Genomic DNA, 27,629 nt, shown 5'->3' on the forward strand with positions numbered 1-27,629 from the left:
GGGGAAGAGGAGGATGCTATTAGAGATCTGTACAGAAAGATTTCTTTGATGAAACAACTTCAACAAAATCAGTTTTCAGTGGTGGGAGTGTTTGCTCCACAGAATTTGGCAAATGCTACAAATTAGGGTTTTTTGTTTGTTTGTTTGTTTGTTTTTGCCTTTTGGGTCACACCCGGCAATGCACAGGGGTTACCCCTGGTTTTGCATTCAGGAATTACTCCTGGTGGTGGTCAGGGGACCATATGGGATGCTGGGAATTGAACCCGGGTTGGCCGCATGCAAGGCAAACGCCCTACTCACTGTCCTATCACTCCAGCCCCATGTTATTTGTTGTTGTTGTTGTTCTTTTCAGGGACCCAGTTTACTAGTATACCTATAAATATTTTGGTCATTTACAAATAAAAGAACTCTTTATTTTAAACAAGATTATAGAACTGCTAAGTTGTCAAAAAATTATAGTTATCTTGTGACTTCAAGGCAGCTATTGAACTTGTTAATCTTTTTGTTTTTATTGATAAAATAAAATATTATTCTAAATTATTTGTATAAAGAAGTTTTTAATAAGAGAACAAAGGCATAGAGTGATAGTACAGTGAGTAGGTTGCTTGCCTTACTCAAGTTTGATCACCAGAACTACATATGGTCCCTTGAGCCCCACCAGAATTGACCCCTGAGCATAGAACCACAGCACCTTTGAGCGTGGCTCCAAAATAAACAAAAGAGAAGAAATAGAACTAAGTGATAAGATGGTATACGGATTATACTTCTGGAGAGATTGTGACTATCACACTGAACTCTTGGTCTCAAATTCTTTGTAAATGAGACAGAGTGAAAAGAGAATTGACTATAAATAATGCACTAGGCTTCACTGTGTATTAATAAAGAAAGTCTATGAGTGATTTACCATCCTCAAATGGAAAGAAATCCTGGAATATTTATTGAATTGAGTACAGTATTTATTGAACTAGGTACATGTGGTGGTAGGGAAGTAGTCACACTCAGTTACAGATTTTGAAATCCTAAAAATCTCTTAATATGTCATTCCAGTTTTGCTTTTTCACTGAAACAAATTATTAAGTTACTTTGAAGGATGAAAAAAAACTACCCAGGTGAATATCATACATCAGTGTAGCTTCAGTTTGGTTTCAGAATTTGGACTATTGTAACTGTAACTCATTAATTGTATTATAATTCATGTAATTTGCAAGTCATGTTAAAAACTGTGGAATGCAGGAGGTTTTCTTAAAAAAATAAATCAAGGTTCATGCATGAGTTGATGTGATTGTGTAATAGTAACTTTGTCAAGATAAAGGAGTAAAGGGGGGAGCAATAGCACAGTGGGTAGAGCGTTTGCCTTGCACGTGGCCAATCCAGCGGACCAGAGTTCGATTCCTCTGCTCCTCTCAGAGAGCCCAGCAAGCTACTGAGAGTATCTCTCCTTCATGGGAAAACCTGGCAAGCTACCCGGGATGTATTCGATATGCCATACACAGTAACAACAAGTCTCACAATGGAGATGTTACTGGGCCCACTCGAGCAAATCAATGAACAACGGGAGGACAGTGCTACAGTGCTACGCTGATGACATTATAAAATTTTCTTCTTGACTTTTAATTTTTGGAGTGAAAAAACTGTGTCAGAGGTTTCTAGCCATTATGTCTCCTAACAACAGGCTGTAAAATCTTAAACAAGCTGGGACTCAAATCTAGGCATTGAAATGAACAATCATGCTTTGTGCAATGCATAATGCATATATTAGAAATCTCATACATAGCCTATAAATTCATCTTCTCTGATCCTGAGCTATAACACTTAGGCTTATTTCTAAAGGTTTTAAATATATGTTTCATCCATACTGTGCATTGATTTTATTTTTTTTGGTGTTGTTAAAGCAACTGGGCTTTCTGAGGTAGTGTTACCATGGCAACAAGTGGAAATTTTCTAGCTTATTTTGTGAAAGTCAACAACAATTCACAGAGTCACGAACTCTGTCTGTTCAAATGTATTGATTTACTTTATGGCTCAAAAAATATGACATGAAAACAAAAGGTTTTTAAGAGATTTATCTGAATAATGTAGAGACTATATGGATAATTTCTGTCAGATAAACCTATTCTTCAAGCTGACAGAGTATATGAGAGTATATGATAGTACATAAAATCTTTATATATATGTTCATCGAATATCTTAATTAACTAGAAAAAAGTCAGTCTTAGTGCCCAATATAGGAAAGTTCAAGGACATATACTATATCTTTGACCTTCATCACAGGTCTTCTACTCATATGACAAATTTTCCAATTCTAGAAGTATTTCTTAAAATTTTCCATTCTTGGACTCCAGTTCATGAACCTTTTCACGAGGTTAGTCAGTTTTCATGGCTTTAGAATAATGTGATCTTGCATGTCCCCTCAGTGAGGTTGGCCTCCTGTTTTATCAGATGTATGATTTCATTGTACATACGATGAGGAGCATCCAAACCCCAGATGAAATCCACATGAGCCCATTCAGGAATGTTCTTATGGTAGATGAGGTTGGTCACTTCAGAGAGTAGAGTTTTCACATCTTCTGGGTTGGAAAGCCAGTCCTGACCTCCCGTCCACATTGCTGTAGGAACCATCATATCACTGACTCTGTACCTAACAGGAGTTGGCTAGAGGAAAGGAATGGTTTTAACTTTAGAGGATATTTTGACTTCCTACCCGTAGTTACATTTTGAATAAATGCAGTAAAGAAGTCTCATGTTGTTATAAAAAATGTCTGGGCACTAGACCCGTATGAAATTGCATTAAGAGTTTCTGTTCCAGTTCCTTTATGAAGTTACATAAAACTATTTGAACTCATTGACTCTGTTTTTTGAACCTGTGAAATTGGAGTGCTACCTGTAATAACATACCAGATTAAGTTAGTATTGAAGTAGTTACAAAAACATGTAAATTTCCTAGTACTTTAACAATTTGTAATATCCAATTTTTCCATTAATAATTTTGAGACATATTGTCTCTGAAAGATAATGTTTCAGTCCCCTTTAAAAGATAATTTAATGAACATTTATTGAGGTCAAATTTGGAGTTATTTAACAGAGAGAGGCAAGAAAATGGAACAGAGCCAGAAGCCCTCTAGTTTCCATAGAAACTTAATGATGGTGAAAGCATCTGGTAAGGACCAGCTTGAGTGTGTCTCTGAAAAACAAAGAAAAATCGATGGCACTGAAACTCAGGTAGTTGAACCAAAAGAAAGTAAGAAATATATTCCTGCTCCAATTCCCATCACCCCAAAAAAGGGTACCTAGTATTCCTAATTCTCAAGAATGACCTTTATTTAAATACAACTACCCATCTTATCCATGAAAATAATTAATTGTGTCAGGCTTTATCTCTTAAAGTTCTGTAATTCTACTAATTCACCTCTTGATATGTAGTGTGTTTTCTCTTTGTTTCACAAGTATTTTTGGGTCTCACTTTCAGACCTTGATGTCTTGTAAAAATCAATTTATCAAATGTAGAAAAATTACAACTATCTTAATTTTGGAATACCTTCTCAAAGATGTTTTAGAAAAATGGTGATGAAAAACCAAGAAGAAGAAGGTGATACTTCTTTAGAGTTAGCTATTAGATTTTGAGTTTTCTATACAAGGTACCAAAATGTATTGATTTCTTAGTTTTTTCTGTTGATGTGCACTCTAGGGAAGATTATGTTAAGGCGGAATGGAGGAGCAGTCACAGGATGTGAGTTCCACTTCCTTCCCCAGCAGATGCTAAGTGCGATGTTGCCTCTGTCTACATGGCCTTATGTATGGTTGATATTTGTTTATATCTATAAAACAGCTAATCAATCAACTTTAGTGAAGATTTTACTCAGAATAGCATAATAGCCACTCTGATCACCATGATTTTTATTTTAAAATGTAATTCATTTTTATTTTAAAATGTAATTCATTCAATACAGACTACCCATTTTTCTTGAATAATGTATTAGACTTTCCCCCCACATTTTTACATTCAAATCAAAGATCCAGTAAAGAAAGACCTGGGGGAACTCTTAAGGATTTGTTAATTCAACCATTTTTATTTTAAGGATAAGGAAATTGAGATCTACAGTGTCAAAAATCAGGCAGTCATGATCCGACAAGCTGATTCAAGACTAACACAGTAATTCTTAACTGCCATTTAACAATTTTTTTCCTGCTACAAAATGACACAGCATTTCCGTGGTTCTCTTACCTGATTACTTTTCTCCAGGTTTTTGGTCTCACTCCCCCAGTCAAATCCTCGAAGTTCTCCAGAATTCACTGCCTGAAAGAAAGCAGAAATTGATAGGATATTCAAATGTGTCCCTGGATAATTGTGGAGGGAGGCAGGGAGGCACTGCCACACAAGCACCGGGGAAGGAAGTGGGACTCAAATTCTGCACTGCTCCCCCTTTTAGCTTTAACAAAGGTACAAAGGCCAGAATAAGGCCTTTCAGGGGAAAAGTGCATGTGCTAAGGAAATATTTGTTCACCATGTCAGACAACTCTGGGAAGTGCATCCATGTAGTAGACTGAGCATATGGGTATTTCACACAATTCTATGGTCCATAATGGGAAAGCTCTCCCATGTGGGAGATTCTGAAAATAACCAAGATCACATCATCTCTCTTTTCCTTTCCTTCCCCCCCGTCTCTCTCTCTCTCTCTCTCTCTCTCTCTCACACACACACACACACATGCTCTTCCTGCTCCCCACATCACCCCCAATGTAACAATGACCTCTGAAGAACAACTGGACTCAGTTCTTAGTTGTTAGAATATAAGTAAGATCAAGATACATGATTTAGGGATGTCATCAGACCTATTAAAATGTTCTCCTTTAATTAAGAACCTCATTCCTTTAAAAAATAGTAAGTTTAGTAGATGAGACTCTAAAGTTAGTTACACACTAGTTCTTTGTCCTTTTCTCCATCCTTCTTTCTACCCACAACTAATAAAGTTTACTGTGTACTATCGCCTGCATGAGCAGTGTTAGAGTCTGTTCTTCCTCATAGGGTAGAGGAACAGTTAGCAATCACATTGTCCTTGGAACAGTTCCGAATACTTTACCTCAGATCCACTGCACTGCCCTTAAAGTCAGCTCAGATGGTGGGTGGATTCCTGGGACTGTGAGAAAGGTTTGTAGTACAAAGAACTCCTGTGAGGAACTCCTTGGGTACTTGGGTCGTGCCCTAGCCTTTACTTTGTTACTTAACCACATTTCTGTAGAATGTGCAAAGAAGATCTCTAGCTTCACTTCCTAGGTGGCTAGAGACAAAGAAAAGTCTTACTTGCCCCATATGAATTTACATTTTAATTTTTTGGGGGGGGGTCACACCCGGCGATGCTCAGGGGTTACTCCTGGCTGTGCACTCAGGAATTACTCCTGGCGGTACTCAGGGGACAATATGGGATTCTGGGAATCGAACTCGGGTTGGCTGCATGCAAGGCAAACGCCCTACCTGCTGTGCTATCACTCCAGCCCCTGAATTTACATTTTAAAATTCTCTAAAGATATCACTGGGAAGAAAAATCCTTTTTCCATCTCCTTCAGAGTTTTAATATTTTCTGTTAAATTCATAGGTGCAATACAGGATCACATTGTATGTTGGGATAAGTGTGAAGTAACAAATACACTATCAAAGTGCATCCAGTACTATTCCAGAAAAAGTAGACAAAAATGCTTAGCAAAGATCATGAATGGGACATTCTTACCTGACTCCAGTGGAGGATATTTTGCACAGATGTGCCAGCGGGTGTATGAGCAACATAGACATTTGCTCGGCTCTGTAACAAAGCATGAGTGTTAAATCATCAAGGTTTACAAATCTTTATGGTGTTAGACCAAGTAATGGAATCACAATAAAATTAATTAATTGTTCACAAAACAGTGGCATTCATAAATTTAAAATACTGACATAGTTCCAGCTGTATTTTTCATCTGAAGAGAGCTAAGTCTTATTGTAAACCTGAACTCTTTAAAAATTTGTTTGATTAGTTAAAGACAAGAGCTCTAGATTTGGAACAGTATTCAAATCCTATCTCTGCCATCTAATCTTGAGGGGAATAATTAGGGAGAGTTGTTTAGAACAATACATATCATAATTTTTTTCTGTGAAGTGGGGATATAGGTAACAGCTGTCTCCTAGGGGCCCCAGAAATGTGGCTCAGTATTAGAGCTCTGTGTGTAAGGATAGATTCACAGTGCTGAATGCCAGTACCGGACAGCTGTTGTGGTGTCTGGGTAAATGTGACTTCTGCTGCAGGGCCACCTAGTGGGTGATCAAGGATACTGCACCAAGCACAATAACAAAAAAAAAAAAAAAAAAAGGGAGGGGTAGTGGGGGAAGGAAAGCAATAACTTGGCTTGATACAAAAGGGAATATATTAGCCTGACATACCATAAATCTTCATCAAACGGTAGTTATTGATTACATCATTAATAAGAAAGAACAAATCTTCAGGAATTGAAGATGCTTTCGTCAAGTGACTGGGGATAATCCATGGTGACGTCTTTTGGGGGGCTGTCCCAGGTTGAGATCCTGCCAGACTCGAGGCCTCTCCTGTCTCTGCTCTGGTCGGCAATAAATGATGGTTGATATGTGGGGGGAAAGCTCCAGGCCTCACAACCTAATCTGAACAGCTCTGAAGGGTCACCTCAATGTCACAAATTCTTGTGGGATCAACTGAGACTTCCATTGGAATTTTTGTAAAAAATATATCCCTTTTCCTTTCCTTTCTTTTTCTAAGTTAACACAAGAGCTTCATCCCAGATCATTCTGAATACTCACTCCTATTTGAGGGGGACTTTGGGGGAGCCTACATGGTGATACCCACCAAGTGTTAGCCATGAACATCCTGGGAGAGTGAAGCTATAAACCAAAAGAACCTACGTGGAAGGTGGTCATGAATGATGCACAGCTATTCTCTTTTGATTATTAGGCTGTAATCACCTTTTAAAAACTGTTATCTGACTGTCGCTAAGCTACTTTCAGACCTCTTCCATCTATCAGGCCTGAGAGGTAGTACAGGGATTTAGGTGCCTGCCTTGCATGCTGCTCAGTCTGGTTTGGTCCCTGGCACCACATGTGGTCCTCAGAGCACTGCCAGGGGTCACTTCTGATCACAGAGCCAAAAATAACCCCTAAGCAATGCAAAACAAGGCCCAACCTCCTTTCCCCACAAACAAAAGACTTCCATCAAAAATCTGGCACTGTTTGCATGACAAGTTTATCTCAGTCCATATTTGGTATTTTTCTGTATATTATTATGATTTGGAGAAAAGTGAATCACTGAATCACTAGGATCATATTTTTCCAGATCTTCAGTGAAACTAGCTCAGCCTCAGAGAAAGAGGAATTCCTAGGTTTGCTTTGGGAAATTGAGAATTTAACAGGTTTCCACTTACCATGTTCATGTTGTTTGCATTAAATCCTCCAAGAAGTAACATGATATTGCTACAAATCTGATCCAGAATTACCTGGCCACACAAGTAAATAACAAACTGTCTGAGAAATCTGGTCTGGTACAGAAATTCTTTTTTGCCAAACAATCCCTGTAAAAATATGAGGTAGAATTGCAATTACATTACAGTAAAAAAAAAAAAAATAAGTGGTTCTCATGTAAAAACGTGTCCTAGAAAACAGGGCTGGAAGACTCTTTTCTGTGAGTAGAGAATTATTCAAGAAAACATCTACCTTAATCATCATATCAGGCAGCAGCAAAAATTTGGTCCCAGGGCTTTTTGCATATTTAACAGTGGCTATTGGTGCTAAAGCAAAATTCATTTTGATTTTCTGAGCCAGCTCTGGCATGGTAGAAAATGCTATAAAGCCTATAAAGATAAAAAAAATTTCGATGTGAATATTGAACACTGTAGACCACATGAAATGCTTAGTTTACTTTCATCAAAACACTTCAGTATAAGTCTGTGTCTTAGCTCTTGTATGGGATGATAAACTCCTATAAGGAAAATTATCAGCAACAAAAATTTCTTTGTATTTTTTAAGATGCCTAATACATTTACTTTCCAGTGGCTGATTTTCACTGATATATTCAATTAAGTCTAACAATAGAGATTTTGAGATATAATTATTGCGAGGCATTTCTGTAGTTTGCATGCCTCATATAATTTTCTTGTCTCATATAATTCTCATGAATCTTGCCTCATTTAATGCTCAGGTGCTTATGAGGTATTTTTTAATAAATCTCTATAATGAGAGAAATTGAGGACTAGAAAAACCAACCTGTAGCAATCGGAGAGCCCGGCAAGCTACCGAGAGTATTCAATATGCCAAACACAGTAACAACAAAGTCTCCAATGGAGACATTACTGGGCCCGCTTGAGCAAATCGACGATCAACAGGAGGGCCTTTACCTTTACCTTTACCTTATGGTAGCAACTATATGCTCTGGCATTATGAGTATTGAGAGAGTAGATTTTTCTTGCTTTTCTAGACTCTAACTTTTCCGGGACCCCTATTGTAATAAGTTAATAGGCAAGTTGTCTAGTAAACAGGATTCCAGGTTATTCTTGTTGTAGACAAATGTCTGGGATACTGGTAAATCATTCTGTGATTTAGTTTCTTTAGTTTAGAGTTATTGGGCCATACTTGGTGGTGCTTGGAGGGTATTTTCATATCTGTTCTTAGGATTTCGTCCCCAGGAGTGTTTAAGAATCATATGTGGTACTAAGCATCAAACCAGGATTGGCGTTATGCAAAGAAAATGCCTTAATACCAGTACTATCCTTCTGGCCCTGTGTCTCAGTTTTTGTTTCCACAATATAGAAAAATTCACTTAATTGCCTCTCTACAAGGACAATTTCTGTGAAGATTTTGGACAAGAAAAAGGCTGATTTGTAGGGTCAGAATATAATCACACGATCATTGTATTTCAAATACCCTGTGCCTATTTCAAAAGGGTCTGAATATTCCCTCTCTCTCTGAGGAGATATTTTTTGGGGGAGCAGGTAATACCAGATCATGTGACTTATCTCTAGTCTCAAGAAGATAAGTACTAAGAGAGAGACTGATTCTTTGTCTGCATTTCCCGTTGTGGGATTAGGTTTGCAGCCTAATTCCTAAGAGTGACCTGCTATTACCTCTTCCCACTGCATCATCAGTGAAGTTGGGATGGAAATATATTAAAATCTATAACACTACTGCCCAGCTTAATATTGGGAAAAAAACTCCCACAAATATTAAGACCTGAGAACTTTAGATGATTTCTGCCAACCACTTTTCAGTGCATCAAGCAATTTCAAGTTCTCTGCATTAATAGCTTCATGGTTGACTACTATGCTCGTCCTTTCTTCAAAATAGCTATTAGCTTCAGCATACTATCTTTGTCTATGTGTCATATTGAATAATTGGAGAAAAAGGAGCATAGAGGAGTAAGAAATGCAAAGGTATTGGCTTAGAAACAGATGTGATGTCCCAGTCTCTTTCCTAGAAGTTCATGGCATAAGCTAGCATTGCCTGAATGCATCAATAGCATAGAAAGATTCAAAAGTAAAATCTAAAAAGTCGGTCTCCTTTCATTCACTATAGGGCATCAATTAAACATAAATGGAATAAACTTATGCCCTTAGTTCTCTTTTCTTTGTTTTTTTTTGGGGGGGGGGTCACATCCAGCAGTGCTTAGGAGTTACTCCTGGCTCTGCATGCAGGAATTACTTCTGGCAGTGCTTGGGGGATCATATGGGATGGGATGCTGGGGATGGAACTTGTGTTAGCTGCCTGCAAGGCAAATGCCCTACCCTTCATACAATCGTACAATCGCTCTGGCCCTTTGCCCTTAGTTCTAACAGTCATTCAAACACTAGAATCAATTCACAATTCAGTTTTGTTTTTGAAAGAATATCTTTGTCAGTCGAGATCATAATGATTTCTGGGAAAGTTCTATTTTAAAAAAAGTCTCCGAGAACATGATGGTCTACAAAATGTCAGAATTTCCCCAACAGAAATAGACAGATACAAATTAAGAGAAAATGGAGAGAATTAAAAATAAGTAGTTCATGATTTTGTTGTGTTAATCCTGCCTGGAGTCATGTTAATCCTCTGTGTTAAACAGCCTATATAACCCTCTAAATAAAATCAGTGGACCTGGGCTGCAGGAACATTCTTTTGGTCTCTGCCAGTCAGGTTTGCTCAGTCTCAAACTCCCTCCGTAGACAAGACTGGCATTTGGGAGGCCTGTGATTTGGTCTCTGAGAATTTTCTATCATATTTATACAAACGTTGAACTGACTCCTCCATTGGTTGCTTTTTTCTTTTTTCAAAATTCCTCAGAGCGAGTATTTCACTATCCCTCTCTTTAAAAACAGATCCTAAACCTGAGAAATTTCAGAAGAAGTAAATGGCCACTCTACTCAGCTGTTTCCAAAATGGACAATTCTGCTACCCTCACCCCACCCCTCAAGGCATCATAGTTGGGAGACAGTTGTAGCTTAGGGTGCAGTTGGGCCACTTTGTTTAAGGAAGGTAGATTTTGGTTGGCAATAGTAATTTTTTCTTTTGGAAAAGTGGGTAGACTGAATATGTTTGGGAACGTCTATAAGGAGAAAAATAGCTAACAAAAAGTTAATTTGTGGTTTGCTGATATTTGATAATCATAATGAATTTTTGCAGAATTGAGTCAAAGTCAAATATAGAATTGGGGCTAATTACTGATTCAGTATTGGTACCAAAGTGACTGGGTAACCTGCTGAGGTATCAGAAACCCACTGGATTATATTGCTGAATGAAGGGAACAACAGAAATGAGTGAAATAAATTCTAACTTAGATATTCTCACTATTGACCTAAATTTACAGTGCTTTAAATATGGCAATGCACTTCATATAATACCTATTCCTATGAAATAACAACGTAGTAGTTCCCAAAATTGAAACTGGAGTGACAATACAGTGGGTAGGGTTCTTTCTATGCTAAAGGACAATCCTGGCTCTATGCTGGGCACCACAAATAATCTCCTGATGCTGCCAGGAGTGATCCCTGAGTGCAGAGCCAGGAGTAAGCCTGAGTACCACTGAGTATGGCCCAAAAAGCAAAATCTAAAACAAAACAAAAAAAATTCCCTAAACTGTGGAAATGAAGATAAAAATATTGAGGAAGTAAAGAAATCCATGAGTTTAATTGTCAAAAATAAGAACCTAACTATACCTTGCTTATGCAGTATGTGCTTTGAGTTCATGAGTCCTGGCTTTGCTATTCACTCACTAGGCAAGAAACTGTGAGTAAGATGTTTTGAAAAATTGCAATTTCTCTAGCTGTCAAACAGAGATGCAATTTTTGTTCAGGTGTGAAGCAAAATAATATATACATATACATATACATATACATATAATGGTAGCAGTCACTGTCACTGTCACTGTCCTCCCATTGTTCATCAATTTGTGCTAACAGACCCAGTAATGTCTCCATTGTGACACTTGTTACTGTTTTTGGCATATCGAATACATCATGGTAGAAGTGCATAAAAGAAAGTTATTATGATAGTAAAAACTGTGATGATATAAAGATGTTAAGACACAGATAAGAGAGAAGGGGAAAAAGTCAAATTGTTCATAAGACTTTAAATTCCCATAATACCAAGAATAAGTCTTGTCTCTATCTCTAACTATTTGTTTCAGTAAGTGAGCACCCACCTGGCATCTTAGAATGTCACCTTCTTCCTCTGGCCTTGAACTTTGGGTTTGACTCTGAGTGAAAGTCAAGCACCTGTAGAGATCCTTCTACTGTGATACACCTCACATCTTTCCTGTCTTTCCTTTGATCTTATCTAAGCTTAGCACACTTTTATGACTAGTTTTGATATGATCTAGGGCTGGTAATCACAGTCTCCACTTCCATCTCCCTATGTATGTGTCCTACATGGGCCAGAAGTTAAGGTTTCTCATACCCTCACTGAAAGTAAAGACACCAGCAAATCTTTGAAACCACTGGCATTTGAAGGAAAAGAAAACTTTACAGAAATGCCCCCATTTGTTCTGCAACCAATATGGTGGCTTTTATTGTCTGCCAATCTTTGACTCTAGAGCTTCATGTGTTCCTTGCACTATCTGAATGCTTACGACATGCTTGGAGCTGCTCCTAAAACTCTACAGAGAACAAAGAAAAAATGGGGTGATTCCATACCCATTATCATATTAAATGGTCCAAATACCTCTTATCAGTTTCATTTTTATAAAGAAATGGAGACACGAGAGGTTACATGATGTTCTCAAGGACATTTACCTAAGACATGGTCCATCCATATTTGAATTCACATCTGTCTGACTCAAAAATCTTTCCTCTCTCTACCAGATCACAGGCCTTCCTCAATTTTGTCTCTGATTCCTTAGAGAATAAGGTAAAATTAAAAGATGAAGAAAATTTGAAAGAAATGCAGTATGATTGATCCCAGGAAGAGCTGTGCAGCGCACACTCTTATTTCTTCTGAACATACAAACCTGCTTTCCTTTGAACCTACCCATGGTGGTGCCCTGTGAATAGCCGATATAATAGATCTTTTCCTGGCCCGTTTTCTGCAAAATAAAGTTTATGACTGCAGGAAGGTCAAACCTAGACATCTCATCATAACTACAAAGGGAAAAGACAAAGTCATATGAAAAATTATAGTCAGAAACAAATAATAGGAGCCCCTTTGTTTTACAAATAGCCCCCCCCCCATCATTGACCCCAACAGCTTGTTACTCTGCCTTTCAATACACACAGATGAATGAACCTGTATGTGAGTGCCTCAGGCCAATTGCTGATTTCCACAGTTGCCACCTAGTGATTGTCCTGTTTAAGATTCACTGAGCACAGACCCATTCCATTGGAGACCTCCTGGGACTTGCAGACTCATTTATATGGAAAACAGAAGAGACGCTGCAGGGCCCTTCTCTGCTGGAATGTTTGAAGAGCAGGTTGGGTGTCAATAGTTCAATTGAACAAAAACATTGAAAACCTTTCGTCATAGTATAAGAGATGTGTTAGTCTCACTGTTATCCCTAAGTGTTAATGGTTTCCCTTCTGTGTTGCTTATCTCCAAGGTGCACTCATTCCTATAATCACTCATGGAAGAGTTAGTGCCTGGATACCCATACATGGGACTCATTTCTCTCATTTCCTTTCTTTCCTTTTTGCTTTGGGACCACAATCAGTGATACTCAGGGGTTACATCTGTCTCTGCACTCAGAATCACTTCTGGTGGTGCATGGCAAGCCAGAAGGAAATGAACCCTGTTCAGCAGGGTGCAAGGTAAGCACCCTCCCCACTGCATTATCTCTCGTTCCACTTAATCACATAATCAGAACCATTCTTCTCATGCCTATTAGCCAGATTTGCTACCCAGAGAATCCAGTCTTCCTGACTACTTCCCCCAAATAATCACTAATTACTTATAGCAATTGGGTTATTATAACCCAACCAAAGTAAAGTACCCAAATCCTAGATGCAGAATTTACCAGATCTCCCAAAGACTCTAGGAATATCTCCACTCTCCAGATTTTCATATACCTGAAAGCCCAGAACTCATCTTGTTCTACAGAGAGACTCTTGTGCTTCCGAGACCAAGTGTTTCCACGGCTGTTCCCCATCCACACGTCAAAACCAGCATCTGCCAGAATGAAGCCCAGGCTGTTGTTGGGCAAGTTGGAAATCCAGTTGCTTGCGTCACCAAGCAGGCCATGCTGCAGTAACACCACAGGCCTGGGACCTACGAGAAGAGAATTCCATTGTGTTAGTTCACTTATTTTACGATCCTGATTAATCTACCTGCTTGGTTATTATAGTCAATTATCCAAATTTTTCATATCTTGATTTTCTCAAGAGGAAAGTAGAAACTTTGTTATAATTAAATAAAACAGGGCTTCTGAAGTAGATTGCCTAATGTCTGACGTAGTGAATCAATAAATCTCAATGTCCATCATAATTTATCTGTGGTTGCTATTATTAGACTAGTCTAGATATCTCATATACTACTAGAAATACACTGAATGTTAGGTACTTTCATGAATTATGAAGATAATCACATATAATAATCAAGTTATTATATAATGATATGTGCTTATGTTTTCTTGAAGCATCAATATATTGTTTAAGTATGATTTATATGGTTAATAACATGGCAGTGTTCAGGGACCACTCCCGCTTTGTGTTTGCCCCAGTGGTGCTCTAGGGACCATGTGTTGCCAGGGATTGAAGTGGGGTTTGCACTTGAAGACAAGCACCTTAACCCTCTTGTATCACTCTGACCTGGAAAGCAAATGACTTTTGATTTGTTTCCCAGTGCATGAAAAAATCATCTTTACCCATACTGTGGAGCTTATGATAAAGTATTTAGGTTCTTTCCCACACAGTCACAGTCAGAACTTTGGCTCTCAGCCTGATGGCACATTTGGGGACCCAGGATGGGAATATGTCCTTGTGAATAGGTGATGCACCACATATGTTTTTATGGACCCAGTGGGGCAAAAAACAATGAGCCCTCAGCATAGGAGAAACCAAGGGTTCTTGCGACTTGAGGGTAAGATCTTGGGAACTTGTTTGTATTAGTGCCTAACTTAAAGATTTTTGAAAGGTCTTGGCTTTGTTCCCTTCTCACGAGAGTTCTCTCTAAGCCTGTAGGAAGGGCCTGAGTGAACAAAGTAGCCTAGTTCACTTAGCTAAGGAGTGTTGTCATGTTGCCTTTGGCTTCTGAAATGAGCTCAGAGTGCCCAAGGAGGATGGAGGAAGTTGCTGCTGTCCCCACCCGGGAGATTGAGAAAGAGCAAAGCAGGAGCACTGCAGCTCTGAGCAACTAGAGAGATGGGACAGAGACTGACAATAGCAGGTATAATGCAAGAGCACAAGGAGTGGAGCAGCAGAGCTGCAACTAGGAGACAGAAATACCAACTTGCCAAGACCGTTGCTACCGAAGAGAGGTTTCTAGGAGCAGCTGCTCACTGTGGCAAACTAAGTGAGACTGGGAAGATTGTTGCTGTTAAATAAGGATACTGCTGTCCAGGGCTTCTGAGAGCCTTCAGGAAGCCCTAAGAGCCATAGGTTGCCCCCTGTAGGATAATGTTGGTTTGTCCTTTCTGCCTTGCCACAAGGAGTTTAGGTTTATTGGGTTACTCCTGTCACAGTGCTCCCATTCCTCCGTGTTTATTTGTAATCTCTTTCTTTGTGTTCTGCTTTCCCAACCAGAGAATCACCTCTATCTCCTAATCAGACTCTGTTAACTTGTAAATATTGCTTTTCTCTTCTCCTTAAGTCCTTTGCATAGTTAATTCAGAGCAATGTCCTTTTTGTATAGACACAGGAAGACAGTTAATGCTATGCTTTTGTAACTTGGGAGTTAATTGACTCCAAATAATATTCACCCCTGGGTATTTGTTCTCTCAAGTTAAGCCTCAGTTGCCTTTATTTACTAGCACCTTAAAAACAAGGTCCCAACAAGGGACTGGATGGACCCAGAGCAAGCTGTGACCTACCCTGGCATCAAAATGGGCTTGACCAAATAGCCATAATACTTAACTATAACTTAAGAGCATGGTCATGGACAAATTCTGTCATGATCCAAAAAGTAACATCTAGATTAAGACACTGCTATGGTTAGGAAAGATTAATATGGCCTGAGCACTGTAGTCTGAGATCTGTAGTGAGATGTCCTACAAGCTTAATATATCTCTTACTGTGTCCATACAAAATAATTAATATTAAGAAGTAGAATTAAGATGTTAATTAAGATGTTAATTAAATTACTGGACTAAAGAGAGGAGAAATCACCCAAGTGGTATTTTGCCCTTGAACCTGATCAGGAAAGGCTTTTGATATGTTGATTGTGATACAGGTCAGGGTGTGGCATCTGCCACCAATGCAGGGAGTTGGAGAGAGACTAGAGAGAGACGAGGCTGCAAGATGGAGCGTGGACAGATGAGTGGGTGAGAAAGAAGAAGACGGGAATGAGGGGCAGTGTGAGACTAGAATGGGGAGTTTAGTGAGACTGGAACAGGCATGTAGGGAGAATGGGATAAACGACAATTGATCACCAAATAGCCTGTCCCTCGTTTCCTCCTTTGTCCGCCCATGGAATTGGCTGTCCTGGGTAGGGAAGAGGCCCGAGTCCACCAAACGCAGGAGAGAGAGAGCCCCTGGGGGGGGATGTCCCTAGTTGTCTGGTGATTACATAGCCCCCCTTAGTTGTGGTAGAGCAGAAAGAGTCCAAAGACTGCTAGAGAGCAAAGGAACAGCTATCAAGGAGAATGTCCAGTTTCTCCCTCAGTGCTGGTCATCTCTTTTGGCTCTTTTGACTTCTGGACTCACACTTCACAGAGGGACCCCAGTTTCTTCACAAGGAATAAAGAGAGGACAAACTCCACAAACCCATTTCCAGCCCTCCACAGGTCTGGAGACCTTCATAAACTATAGGCTAATTAGTGTACAATAGCTTTTCGCCTAAAAAAATCTATGAACATACCTTTATTTTAAAATTTCTTATTGCTAAAATGTACCATACTCTGAACTATTGGACAAATGACACCAACAGATTTGCTTGGCTTAGGCTTGCCATGAAAGTTTAATTTGCAAAAAGGACAGTATCTGTGAAGGTATGTTAAGGCAAAGCACAATTATAACAGCAGGCAAATAAGTTCTTCCTTAACTTCATGGTTTGATTTTGGGAAATTGTCATTGGAAATGAGTAAAATGTAGGCCAAGATGCTTTTATTTTTCATCAAATTTATAACACAATGACATTATTTGCTGTTAGAGAATTTGTTGTTTGCCTGTAGTTATGAAAAAACAAGGCCAGAAGTACCAAATTGTGTTGCTTATGCTAGGCCCCATGATGCTAAATCAAAACAGTTTAATTACAGTTTTGTTTCTCACAGAGATGGAATCCTCAACAGTTAATCAGAAATCACCTGGTCTGCACTAGTTAGATCATCTTCCCGATAAAATTCATCATTCCCTAAAGCAGGGTTGGAGAAAGACCACCCATGGGCCATATGGGGCCCAGGAAATCATGCATTCTGGCCCTGGTACAGACAGGATAGACACATGCTTCTCATCAGCTGTCTACAACTGTCTGCCTTTGTTATATCCCCCATAAATGAGGTTATAAATACCCAAATAGTTCTTGACAGAAAAACGTTTCTCCACTTCTGCAAAACCAATGTTATCATGTCATATTCTATCTGTGTTTTTGTCTAGTCTGACTTCCATTTTTTCAATGGTGTAAAAGCCTTCATACTCCATAGCTCCTCCAAGGTCCTTTTTCTTGTATCAAATGCTGAGCAGTGGATGAATGGTTCAATAAGCTTAACAATATCTTTCAAATTTATTCAGCTGGTTTGAGGGGGAGAAGACTGGGCCGCACTGGGCAGGTCTTGAGGCTACTGGTAGCAGTAATTGGACATGGGATTCCCACATGCATGTCCTAGCTTTTTGTAATATCTTCCTCGTTCCTTAGTTAATTGTCATTTATATAGGTATTGCTAAAATACTGAACTTAATCAATTTTTTGTTTGGGCCATACCCAACAGCTATTTGTGGCTAGGGCTAGGGGATCACTCCTGGCAATACTCTGGGAACCACTAGGTACCAGGGATCAAACTCTGACCTCCCACATGCAAAGCTTGTACTCCAACTCAAACCTGCAACTTCAGAAGAAAAAATAAAAGCATGTTTTAGCTATGACTTGTAAAAATTAAAGAGATAGATCATGAAGGTAGTATTCACCCATTAGAGACTGGTTTACAAAACAGCTTTATTGTTACTATTGCTGAGATTGGCATAACTTTCTAAGGCAGTGGTTCCCTGAATTTCAGACTTCCTACTTTGAAACAAAGATTCAATTGCCCACCCCACCAGGTTTTGAGGGTAAATTAGAGATTTCATGCATTAAGCCCTCAGCATGCTGCCTAAGCGCTTATAAAATAGCAGTCTGCTGATTTTCAGTCTGAGTTCATATGCGGTTGACCTAGAGAACCAAAAGCTTTTATCTGGAAACCTTTTCAGTCTCCAGACAGATAAATTTCATTTGCCTCATTTTAAATCTCTGGGGAGGGAACATTGAAATTGTTATGTGGGACCAAGAGAAACAATTTGAGTTATTTTATATTTTTCTTTAAGTTATCCTTGAGCTTGTCCTCATAGCCCTCAAGAAGGCAACTTCATTTATGTCAGGGATGATCATAGCAAAGGGGATCAATGCTCTTTTCTGCAAATCCTCGGACGTTTGGTAGGAACCAACTTGACTCTTACCAATAAGGATTGTACTTATGATTTGCCTATTAAAAACCAAACTGACAGGGTCGGAGAGATAGTACAAGAGTTAAGGCACTTGCCTTGCATGTTGGCATGGTGGCTGTGACCCTGGTTCAATTTACTGGTGCCACATACAGTCCCTTGAGTACCAACACAGGTCACCTATCTTCAAACTGACTTATAAGTGACATATAATTTCAAATAGCCCCCTACAGAGACATGGATTATGATTTATTATAGGCAAGTGAGTGTGTAAGGGTTATAGTTTTAGAAGCTTCCATTTATGAACACTATTTTTTCTCTCTTGATTTCATATTTGAAGTCAACAATGATTATCTAATTAAGAAGGACAAAAAATTTCATCACAAACTTACATATATTTCACAGTCACAGTCACAGTCCTCCCGTTGTTCATCGATTTGCTCGAGCGGGCCCAGTAACGTCTCCATCGTGAGAATTGATGTTACTGTGTTTGGCATATCAAATACGTCACGGGGAGCTTGCCAGGCTTTGCTGTGCGGGCTCGATACTTTCGGTAGCTTGCCGGGCTCTCAGTCAGAGAGGGGCGGAGGAATCGAACTCGGGTCGGACATGTTGGCTGCGTGCAAGGCAAATGCCCTACCGCTGTGCTATTGCTCCAGCCCCACATATATTTCACTGTCAATTATTTTGCTATATATTTTATTGACATTTTTTCTGAAGAGATGGTAAGAAATATTTTTTCATCACTTCAAGGCTGAGAAGTTTCGTTCTTGGAGGCTAATGAATACTCTAGGAACCAGTCTCAGCTACTAGAAGGAATATCACTGTATCACTGTCATCCTGTTGTTCATTAATTTCCTTGAGTCTTAGCCCTGAGATTTTAGAAAGTGCCACACTCGAGGCTCTTTCAGGGTCAGGGAAATGAGACTAGAAGGGGTAGTCTATGACTAATACCTAGACCCCCAAACGCTTGAGCAATGAGTGAAGCACAGTTCAAGAAAACATAAATTTCACCCATGATGAGGGACTGGTGATCCCTGAGTTAGTATCTGCCCCAGTTCCCACTGACTTTCTTACATCCCAGGAATTTTCTGGATTTAATGATAGTTTTCGCGGCCATGCAACATCTTATTGTCTTATTTTTCCTTTGGAGAACATGGCAGGCTACCAAAAGTATCCTGCCTGCACGCAGAGTCTGGCAAACTTCCTGTGTCGTATTCCATATGCCAAATACCAGTAACAATGATGGGTCTCATTCTCCTAATCCTGAAAGAGCATTGAAATGGCTCTTTTAAAATCTCAGGGCTAGGAAGAAGGAGACGTTACTGGTGTCTGCTCAAGGAAATCGACAGACAACAGGATGATCGTGATCGTGATCATGAATGATAGCTTTGTGTTCTCCTGGCCATTAATTTACTTAAATAAAATGCACTTTTTTCGTATGTTTTATGATTCCTGCAAGCATTTTGCACTCTTTTAGGCATCTGATATAGTTTTTAAAAAGTATAATCCCTATTTTCATTGTGTTTTTTGTCTAAGAGGAAACAAAATAAAGCAATGATCTATCATATATTTGGGTTTGTGCACTATAAGGAAAATTAAGCAAGGATGAAGTATTAGACATAAACAAGGGTCAAGAGGCTGCTACTTTGAACAGCACAGTTGGAGGAAAACTAAAATAAAATAGGGCTGAAAGGACTATAATAATTTTATATTTCTGATGAATTCAAAAGCACCAAGGCAATGCATTCTGGTGCTAAAAAAATTGGTTCAAAAACATGCACAGATGCAAACTGGGGAAAACAGACCTGGACACTTTACACCAACACTGAGAAGCGTTCTCTCAGCATTTCCTGGTCCTAGTTAAGCACCTAGGCTAGAGTGGCAGATGGATCTTGTTTTGAATTCAGGTATTACGATGGTCTACAAGATATAACATAGATTTTCTGGAAAAATCACTTAACCTCTGCCAGTGAGAAGTTGTTTCTTGGGGTTATTATGAAAGTCAAATAAGATGAAAGTTACAAAGAAAAAAAGCATTTAGTATTGTTCCTGGCTTTGAAAAAATACTATATGAAATCTTATTATATGTACTCATGACAGATAATGTAGTTGCTGCTTAAACACAGAGCTATCATACCTAATTCTTCAGCTGCACCTGGCCATCTTGGTTATGCTCAGAAACCTCATAGCCGACTTCTGGAAATTCTAGGTCAGCGTTAAGACCTAATAGTTCTATGCTCCTGTTTGCACTTTGGTGCTCAGCCTGGCAGTGCTGGAGGACACTGATGCCTGTACAGGGGCCATGTGATACCAGAATCAAAATGGAGACCTTGCATATGTCAGTCATGTGCTACACCTCTTTGAGTCATTTCCCAGGTCCCAATAGTACCCGGTAAAGATCTCACTAAAAATCTGGGAAAGATCTTAATATTTAAAAGTACTGTTTAGATGGAAACATAGAGTATGTGGAGTGAGCACGGGGCTATAGTGAAATCTGCATTCTTCATGCAAGGGGTTAGAGTGGTCTTCTCAAGAGATCATCACCGTGGGGCCAGAGATCTGTTATAGCAGGTAAGGTGTTTGTCTTGCACACACTGATCCTGGCACTTAATAGGTCTCCTGAGCCACTAGGAATGATGCCTGCTCACTTTGCCAGGAGTAAGCCCTGAATAGAGCTGGATGTGACCCCAAAAGAAAAAGACCAACAAAAATGAGCTCATCATCAGTAGTCACTGTCACTGTCACTGTCTTCCCATTGTTTATCTAATCAAACTCAGGTCAGCCTTGCCGGCTGTATCCAAGGCAAACGCCCTACCTGCTGTGCATAGCACGGCTGACCTGTGTTTGATTCCTCCGCCCCTCTCGGAGAGCCCGGCAAGCTACCGAAAATATCTCGCACGCACTGCAGAGCCTGGCAAGCTACCTGTGACGTATATTCGATATGCCAAACACAGTAACAAGTCTCACAATGTTACTGGGCCCGCTGGAGAAATAGCAGGACTCTGAAAATCATCAGTAGACATACTAAAAAATAAAGGATTTCAGTAGGTGAATGCTAAAAGGCCCAAAATACAGACATTTCTTGAATGACTTTTTGAAAAGGTAAACACTGTACATTTATTTTACACAATCGTAGATGGGTGAAAGTGGTGATGGATGGAAACTGAAACCTTCTTTTGGTTTGAGAAACTGCACCTAGTCTGCTCCAAGAATATACATTGCCCTCTACACAGTCAAATCACAAGAAGTCATTACTGTAAGGGAGATTGAAGACTTGGGGTCATATATGCTGAGTCATACCTGTCGTATTAAGATGTGTTAAGCCTTGAGGAATTCTGTTCACAGAAAGGATATAACCATCTTCTGTTGCAACTTCATATTCTTCACAGAGATAACCTTTATGTCTTATGATTTCACTCTATGGAAAAAGCATATTCTCCTTTGAGTTTAATTCTATATGGTTATATAGAACTCAATGACACAAAACAAAAAAAAGGAGAAGTCTGAATGCTGCAACGAGCAAGTTCCTGGCACTACAGTGAAGCTCAAAGGACTGGAGCATGTACTTTGCTTCCGGGAGCACTGCTGACTCTGTGTCCACAGCAAAAAGGAAAGAAAGAAAGAAAGAAAGAAAAATTGGAAAGAAATAAATTCCTTACTTTTCCCTAGCTTATGCTATCTTATAAAAATAAAAATTAACCAACTCTATATAACTTCTGTTTTATTAGTTTTTAACATGGAGGCCAGACCAGAACGATTAGGATCATGATTCACAGTATGGGTCCTGGATCCAAAGCATCAGCAGCATGGGCACTAATTAGAAATACTAATCATCAATTTATATTTAAATATATTTACATCCAGGGATTTTAAGATGGGGCCCAGAAATTGTGCTTTGTCAGACTAGGCCTTTTAGGAAATCCTAACACACTCTGTTGGGAATCAGTGCACCAGTTCTCTAATTCCAAAAGCTGATAGTGTATCAGAATTACTTGATATACTTGAATACACAAATTGATGTACTTACTTCTGATTAGGAATCAGAAAATTCTAGTCATGGGCAATGAGATACCTTTTCCCAGAGAGCTCAGGAGAATTATTGAACTCTGTATTTTCTAGAGATATTTCCCATTCCAAAACTATAGATTCAGGAACAATAGTTCCTTACATTTTTAGATCAAGGCTCTTTCTGTGAATCTGATAACTGTAAAGATAATTTACAGGGAAGCACAGCTTTAGAAATTTAGAAACTTAGATATGAAATTTCTAAGTTAAGAAATCCTTTTATGATAAGTCATGAAATTTACATACAAGTGGTACTACATGAAAAGTATCATGCTAAGTGAAATGAGTCAGAAAGAGAAGAATAGACATAGAAAGATTGCATTCATCTGGGTAACATAAAGTAACAATATAGGAGACTAACACCCAAGAATAGCTGAGATAAGTACCAGGCGGATTACTCCATGGCTTTGAGGAAAACCGCACATGCTAGGGGAAAAGGCAGCTCAGACAGAGAAGGGAGCACTAAATAAAGGGTGTTGGGAGGTTCCTCTCAGGATGGGAAATGCATGATGAGAGTAGACTATAGTCCGAACAAGATTGCCACTCAATATCTCTTTTGCAAACCACAGCACTCTAAAGGAGAGAGATAACAAAAGGGAATGCCCTGTCACAGTGGTAGAGTGGGATGGGGGATGGGGGGAAGAGGGTGGGAGGGATACTGGGACAGGTGGTGGTGGAGAATGGGCACTGATGGAGGGATGGGTATTCGATCATTGTATAACTGAAACCCAAGCACAAAAATTTGTAAGTCTACAACTGTACCTCATGGTGTTTCACTAATAAAAATTTAAGGAAAAAAAAAAAGAAACCCTTTTCTGTATAGCTACACATAAAAATTCTGTAAAATATGAAGCTGTAGATATTCTTAAGGATCTCCACGATTCTTATCCACTGTCATTACCCAGAGAAAGATGAAAAAAATTATCTTAATCATTGCTTTAAAAGAAACAAAAGAGAATGTATGAGGTAAAATAGCATGATAATTAAGAGAGAGGCCAAGGAATAGCCTCACAGTTTGAGTTTTAATACTGGTTCTAATGTTAATACGGGAACAAGCCATATGATAATAAGAAATTTAATTAACCAGTCCTTATTCTTCAGTTTATTACTCTTCTGTTCGGTTTATCAGTGACTCATATTTCATCAAATTATTGCAAAGAACACAAAAATGCATTAATGTTAACGATATATTGCCTTGTACATTTAAGTACTCTATGAATACTACTTTTTATATTTAAAAATCAGTACTTCATGATACGAACTTCTTTTTACATTTTAAAATTGGTCAAATAAGTATTATTGAAATTTTTGAGTTTATATCTCAGAAGTGTGTGTTCAGTTCTAAAAAATTAGAGATTAGTGCTCTGCAAACTTCAGAATTCATTAGAAATTACTGAGAAAATTTATTAAAAGCAAATCACTAGACATAGAATTTCTGGTTTAGTTTTGCTGAGGTATTAGTCAAAGTATTGACATTTCAAATAGTGTGCTAGGTGATAATGATGTTACTAATTTGGGAACTTTAAAGAACCACAATTGCAGACAATTTGTGGGAGATGAGTATGAAGCACAAGAAATAAAGACAGCTGAGAAGTGTTTAATAAAATTACATACTAAGAAATAGGCCCAACAAGGAAAGAAGAACGTGAGCAAATCAAGCAATAAAGGGGTTCTGAGCAGAGGGAGTACCATAAACAGCACTGGGCAAATTAGGTCTCCTAATTTGGAAGAAGAATTCGAACAGGGTCTCCGGACTTGAATAGGAGATACTGAAAGAACTAAGGAAAGGCAGCTGGGATGGAGAAGGGACCACTAAGTAAATGATGGTTGAAGGGATTGCTTGTGATGGTAGATGCGTGCTGAAAGTAGACTGTGAACCAACCATCATGGGCGTTAGTACCTGTATTGCAAACCATAACACCCCAAAGGAGAGAGAGAGTAAAAAGGAATGCACTTCCCAGAGAGGTGGGGTCTGGGGTGGGGGCTAGGGGGGTTGGGAGAATGGGGTGGGGGTGGTGGGAGAGATACTGGGAAGCTTGGTGGTGGAGAATGGGCACTGGTAGAGGGATGAGTATTCAAACATTGTTCGACTGAAAGGCAATTATGAAAGTTTGTAAGTCTGTTAACTCTATCTCACGGTGATTCATTAAAATAAAAAAAGAAGGGATAGGGACATAGACAACCCAGAAGAAAAAGGCCAAAATATAGTGAGTGACAATGCCTCTTTTGCAAACCACAGCACCCAAAAGGAGAGGGAGAACAAAAGGGAATGCCCTGCCACAGGGGTGGGGTGGGATGAGGGCGGGGGTGGAGGGTGGGAGGAATGCTGGGAGCATTGGAGGTAGGGAATGGGTACTGGTGGAGGGATGGGCACTCAATCATGTATAACTGAAGCCCAAGCACAAAAATTTGTAAGTCTACAACTGTACCTCATGGTGTTTCACTAATAAAAATTTTTTAAAAAGTGAGTGAGCACTGTATACAAGGAACAGATAATTAATACACTACCTATGAGGGTTTTTTAGGATAATAGTAGGACAAAAATTTACAAACATAAGAACACATATTCTTTTTTTTTCCCTTTATTTTATTTTATTTTTTTTAAAGTTGTAGATTTACAATTTTTTGTGCTTTGGTTTCAATTATACAATGATCAGATACCCATCCCTCCACCAGTGCCCATTTTCCACCACCATGGATAATATCCCTCCCACCCCCATCCCCCCATCCCCCCTGTCTCTGTGGCAGGGCAATCCCCTGAGAACACATATTCTAAGATATGATCATGTGGGACTTGATCCAAGAAATGTGGGACATGATGCGAGAAATGTGGGGCATGACTGGGGACATGATCAGAGAAATGAGTTCAATAATTTTTTCATTGTGTAAATTTTATAAAGTGAAAATTCCACTAATATAGACCTAGGCAATATGGTACAGCCTATAGGGGGCATATTGTATGAATGGATCATCTTTCTGGTATGTCATTAAGTGATGCATGACTGCACTTTCACAAGGATAAGGCACTTCTCATCAAGGTGCCAACCTTTATTGGGTAGCTTATCAAAGTATCTGCATATGTATTTTTAAATTATTCATTTTTATCTTTTAATCCCACTATGTGTTCCATCAATGTGAACCCCAATATCTCAAGTATCTCCTCTTCATCTTTCAGATTTCAGTTTAAGGAATTATCAGTTAGGTCCTTCTTTCCTTCTTATATAACCACTTTTGTAATGAATGACTGTTCAACTTTCCTGCAATGATGTCAGGACTCTTGATTCCCAAATGCATAGCAGAGTATCAGAGGCCCATCAGGTATTCAAGTAATGTGCGTTATAAAAACAAATGAATGGAAGATGCAGATGAATTATAATCTATATTAATCAGTATACTTCAAATATTCAGACTCTGGACCACTTTAATTATAATGCTATTTAACTGATACAAGAAATTTCCTATTTTACTTTGCTTCTCCATCTGAAACTGCTCAATGGCAGAATCCAATTCAATTGATTTTTAGTCTTAGAAAACTGAACTCCAAATAATTCTTAAGTGATAGTTACATTCCATATGTCTGGGCAGGAAGATTGGGTCTCTATACAGATAAAGGATTTCCTTGGCCTCACACCTTAGAAGACTTTGTGTGGGACATTATTGGGGTGAGAAGTTGTCTTCTAAGGTAACTACATCAGTGTCCTGACATAGTGTCTGGACAATCCATAAAAAGCAATCATTGGAATGATCAGAAGAACATAGATACTTCCCATCATGTAGATTCAGAATATTTATTTGGCTACTCAGAGTTTTAGATTCACTAAAGGATGCTTCTATATAAAGAGTGTTTAACTGCATAAAGCCGCATTAAATTTATGATAAATGTATGGAGAATGAACATTACACACAACCATCCTGTTCATCTGGAAGAAGCCTCTCCTTACCTGGGAGGTGTTATTGCTTAGTGATTATAATTATGAGTTTGTGTTCAGGCAGGCCTAGGCCTAATTGTGGTTCTATCATTTGCCAGTGATGTGGCCCAATTTGGATTGCTTAAATCTCTTTAATCTGAGTTCCTTGATTTGAAAATCGGGTATGAGCATATCAACAGCATACAATAATGAATATGAAGTAAAACTGCATCTTTGCAGTTGTCATCACAATATCTAATATGGATGGTAGCCATGAATTTGAAAATAGTCAGAAAACTATCTACAATAAGTAAAAAATTGTCACATTGGTGCATATTTCTTATAAGAATTCTTTTCTAACATTCACTGGGGGCTCTTTTATTGTCAGTCAAGAGAGTTACAAATCCAGAACAGAATACAAAAAATAGAATGGATAACAGTGTTCTAAAAGTGATAAAAAGGAAGGGCTAACACGTTTTCCTATATGAGAAAAGAAAAATTAAAAGCACAGATGAAATAGAATGAGCATAGGCTTGCCCAAACGATTGAGTAATGAATCTTTGCACATTGAATATGAGTGATAAAATGCTAAATAATGTTGGTTTTTGCTATTTGCTTGAGCAAATAACAATTTGCTCAAGATTGCTTAACTTAAGAAGACCCTAACCTGTGATTAGGTTCTACCTACAATTGTCAAATATAATACATAATGTAGACAATACCCAGATGCAAATATTAATATACAAGAAATGTAATTTCCCACCAAAACATTATGGAAAATCCCAACTTACAACATTCATGAAGGCTTCTGGATCCACATCTTTAGTTGGCATATGTCCTGAATTCACATTTCTTTGGAACAAATACGCCACCAGAATCAGAAGCCATATCACCATTCTGTGTGAAATAATCCATTCTCTTGACAAGATTTTTGACATGGTCCAACATCTGCATTTGTTATTTTCCTGGCAATATAACAACTAATTCTGTGTCAGAAATATCTGTAGACTTAAAAACACATTCATGTAATTTCTAGCTGCAGTTCCTCCCCAAATTCTGACAGAAGCTAAGTTGACAGGAGTGAAAGAATACAAAGGGGTGCTTAAACATAGCCTAGGATGTCCCAATCCTGGCTCCTCCCACTCCTCCCTCACACAACGTGCGGCCACCAATCGCTTAACTTCTAAGGATAGACTTTCCTTGATGCAACTGGAGTAATGTGCATAAATACATAAGATACAGCCTATAAAAACCCTGTTGCTCATCATCAGTAATAAGGACCATCGAGAGCTTCTTTTCTACTCCATCAGTTTGTTTCTTTCCTCGATAGAAAGATGCAGATTCTGTAGTCTATAGAACACATTACATGCTTATATGGTCACATCTAGAGTTTTAATAATTCCTCTTTTTAGATCAGTGTAGTTA

The 27,629-nt window shown here is 38.8% G+C and overlaps 1 protein-coding gene across 1 annotated transcript; it reads right to left on the reverse strand.

The window, feature by feature from the left end:
- Window positions 1-2,382: 2,382 nt before the first annotated feature.
- LIPM (lipase family member M) lies at window positions 2,383-27,142 on the reverse strand. The gene is made up of 9 exons (XM_056120819.1): window positions 26,996-27,142; window positions 21,532-21,649; window positions 13,513-13,711; window positions 12,482-12,591; window positions 7,706-7,842; window positions 7,417-7,563; window positions 5,724-5,795; window positions 4,223-4,294; window positions 2,383-2,652 (listed from the first exon to the last, which is right to left on the reverse strand). The coding sequence occupies exons 1-9, from the start codon at window positions 27,140-27,142 to the stop codon at window positions 2,383-2,385; spliced, it is 1,272 nt and encodes a 423-aa protein (XP_055976794.1).
- Window positions 27,143-27,629: the final 487 nt, after the last annotated feature.

Source organism: Sorex fumeus, unplaced genomic scaffold (genome assembly GCF_029834395.1).
Source record: "Sorex fumeus unplaced genomic scaffold, SorFum_2.1 ptg000043l, whole genome shotgun sequence".
Classification (NCBI taxonomy): Eukaryota; Metazoa; Chordata; class Mammalia; order Eulipotyphla; family Soricidae; genus Sorex; species Sorex fumeus.

Excerpts from the sequence above, each read along its gene's own strand:
- LIPM (XM_056120819.1), bottom strand. The coding sequence starts at position 27,142 with ATGTCAAAAATCTTGTCAAGAGAATGGATTATTTCACACAGAATGGTG. Across the intron at positions 7,564-7,705 it reads TGCCTGATATGATGATTAAG|GGATTGTTTGGCAAAAAAGA; the intron begins GTAGATGTTTTC and ends ATATTTTTACAG. Across the intron at positions 2,653-4,222 it reads ACCTGGAGAAAAGTAATCAG|CCAACTCCTGTTAGGTACAG; the intron begins GTAAGAGAACCA and ends CCTTTCCTCTAG.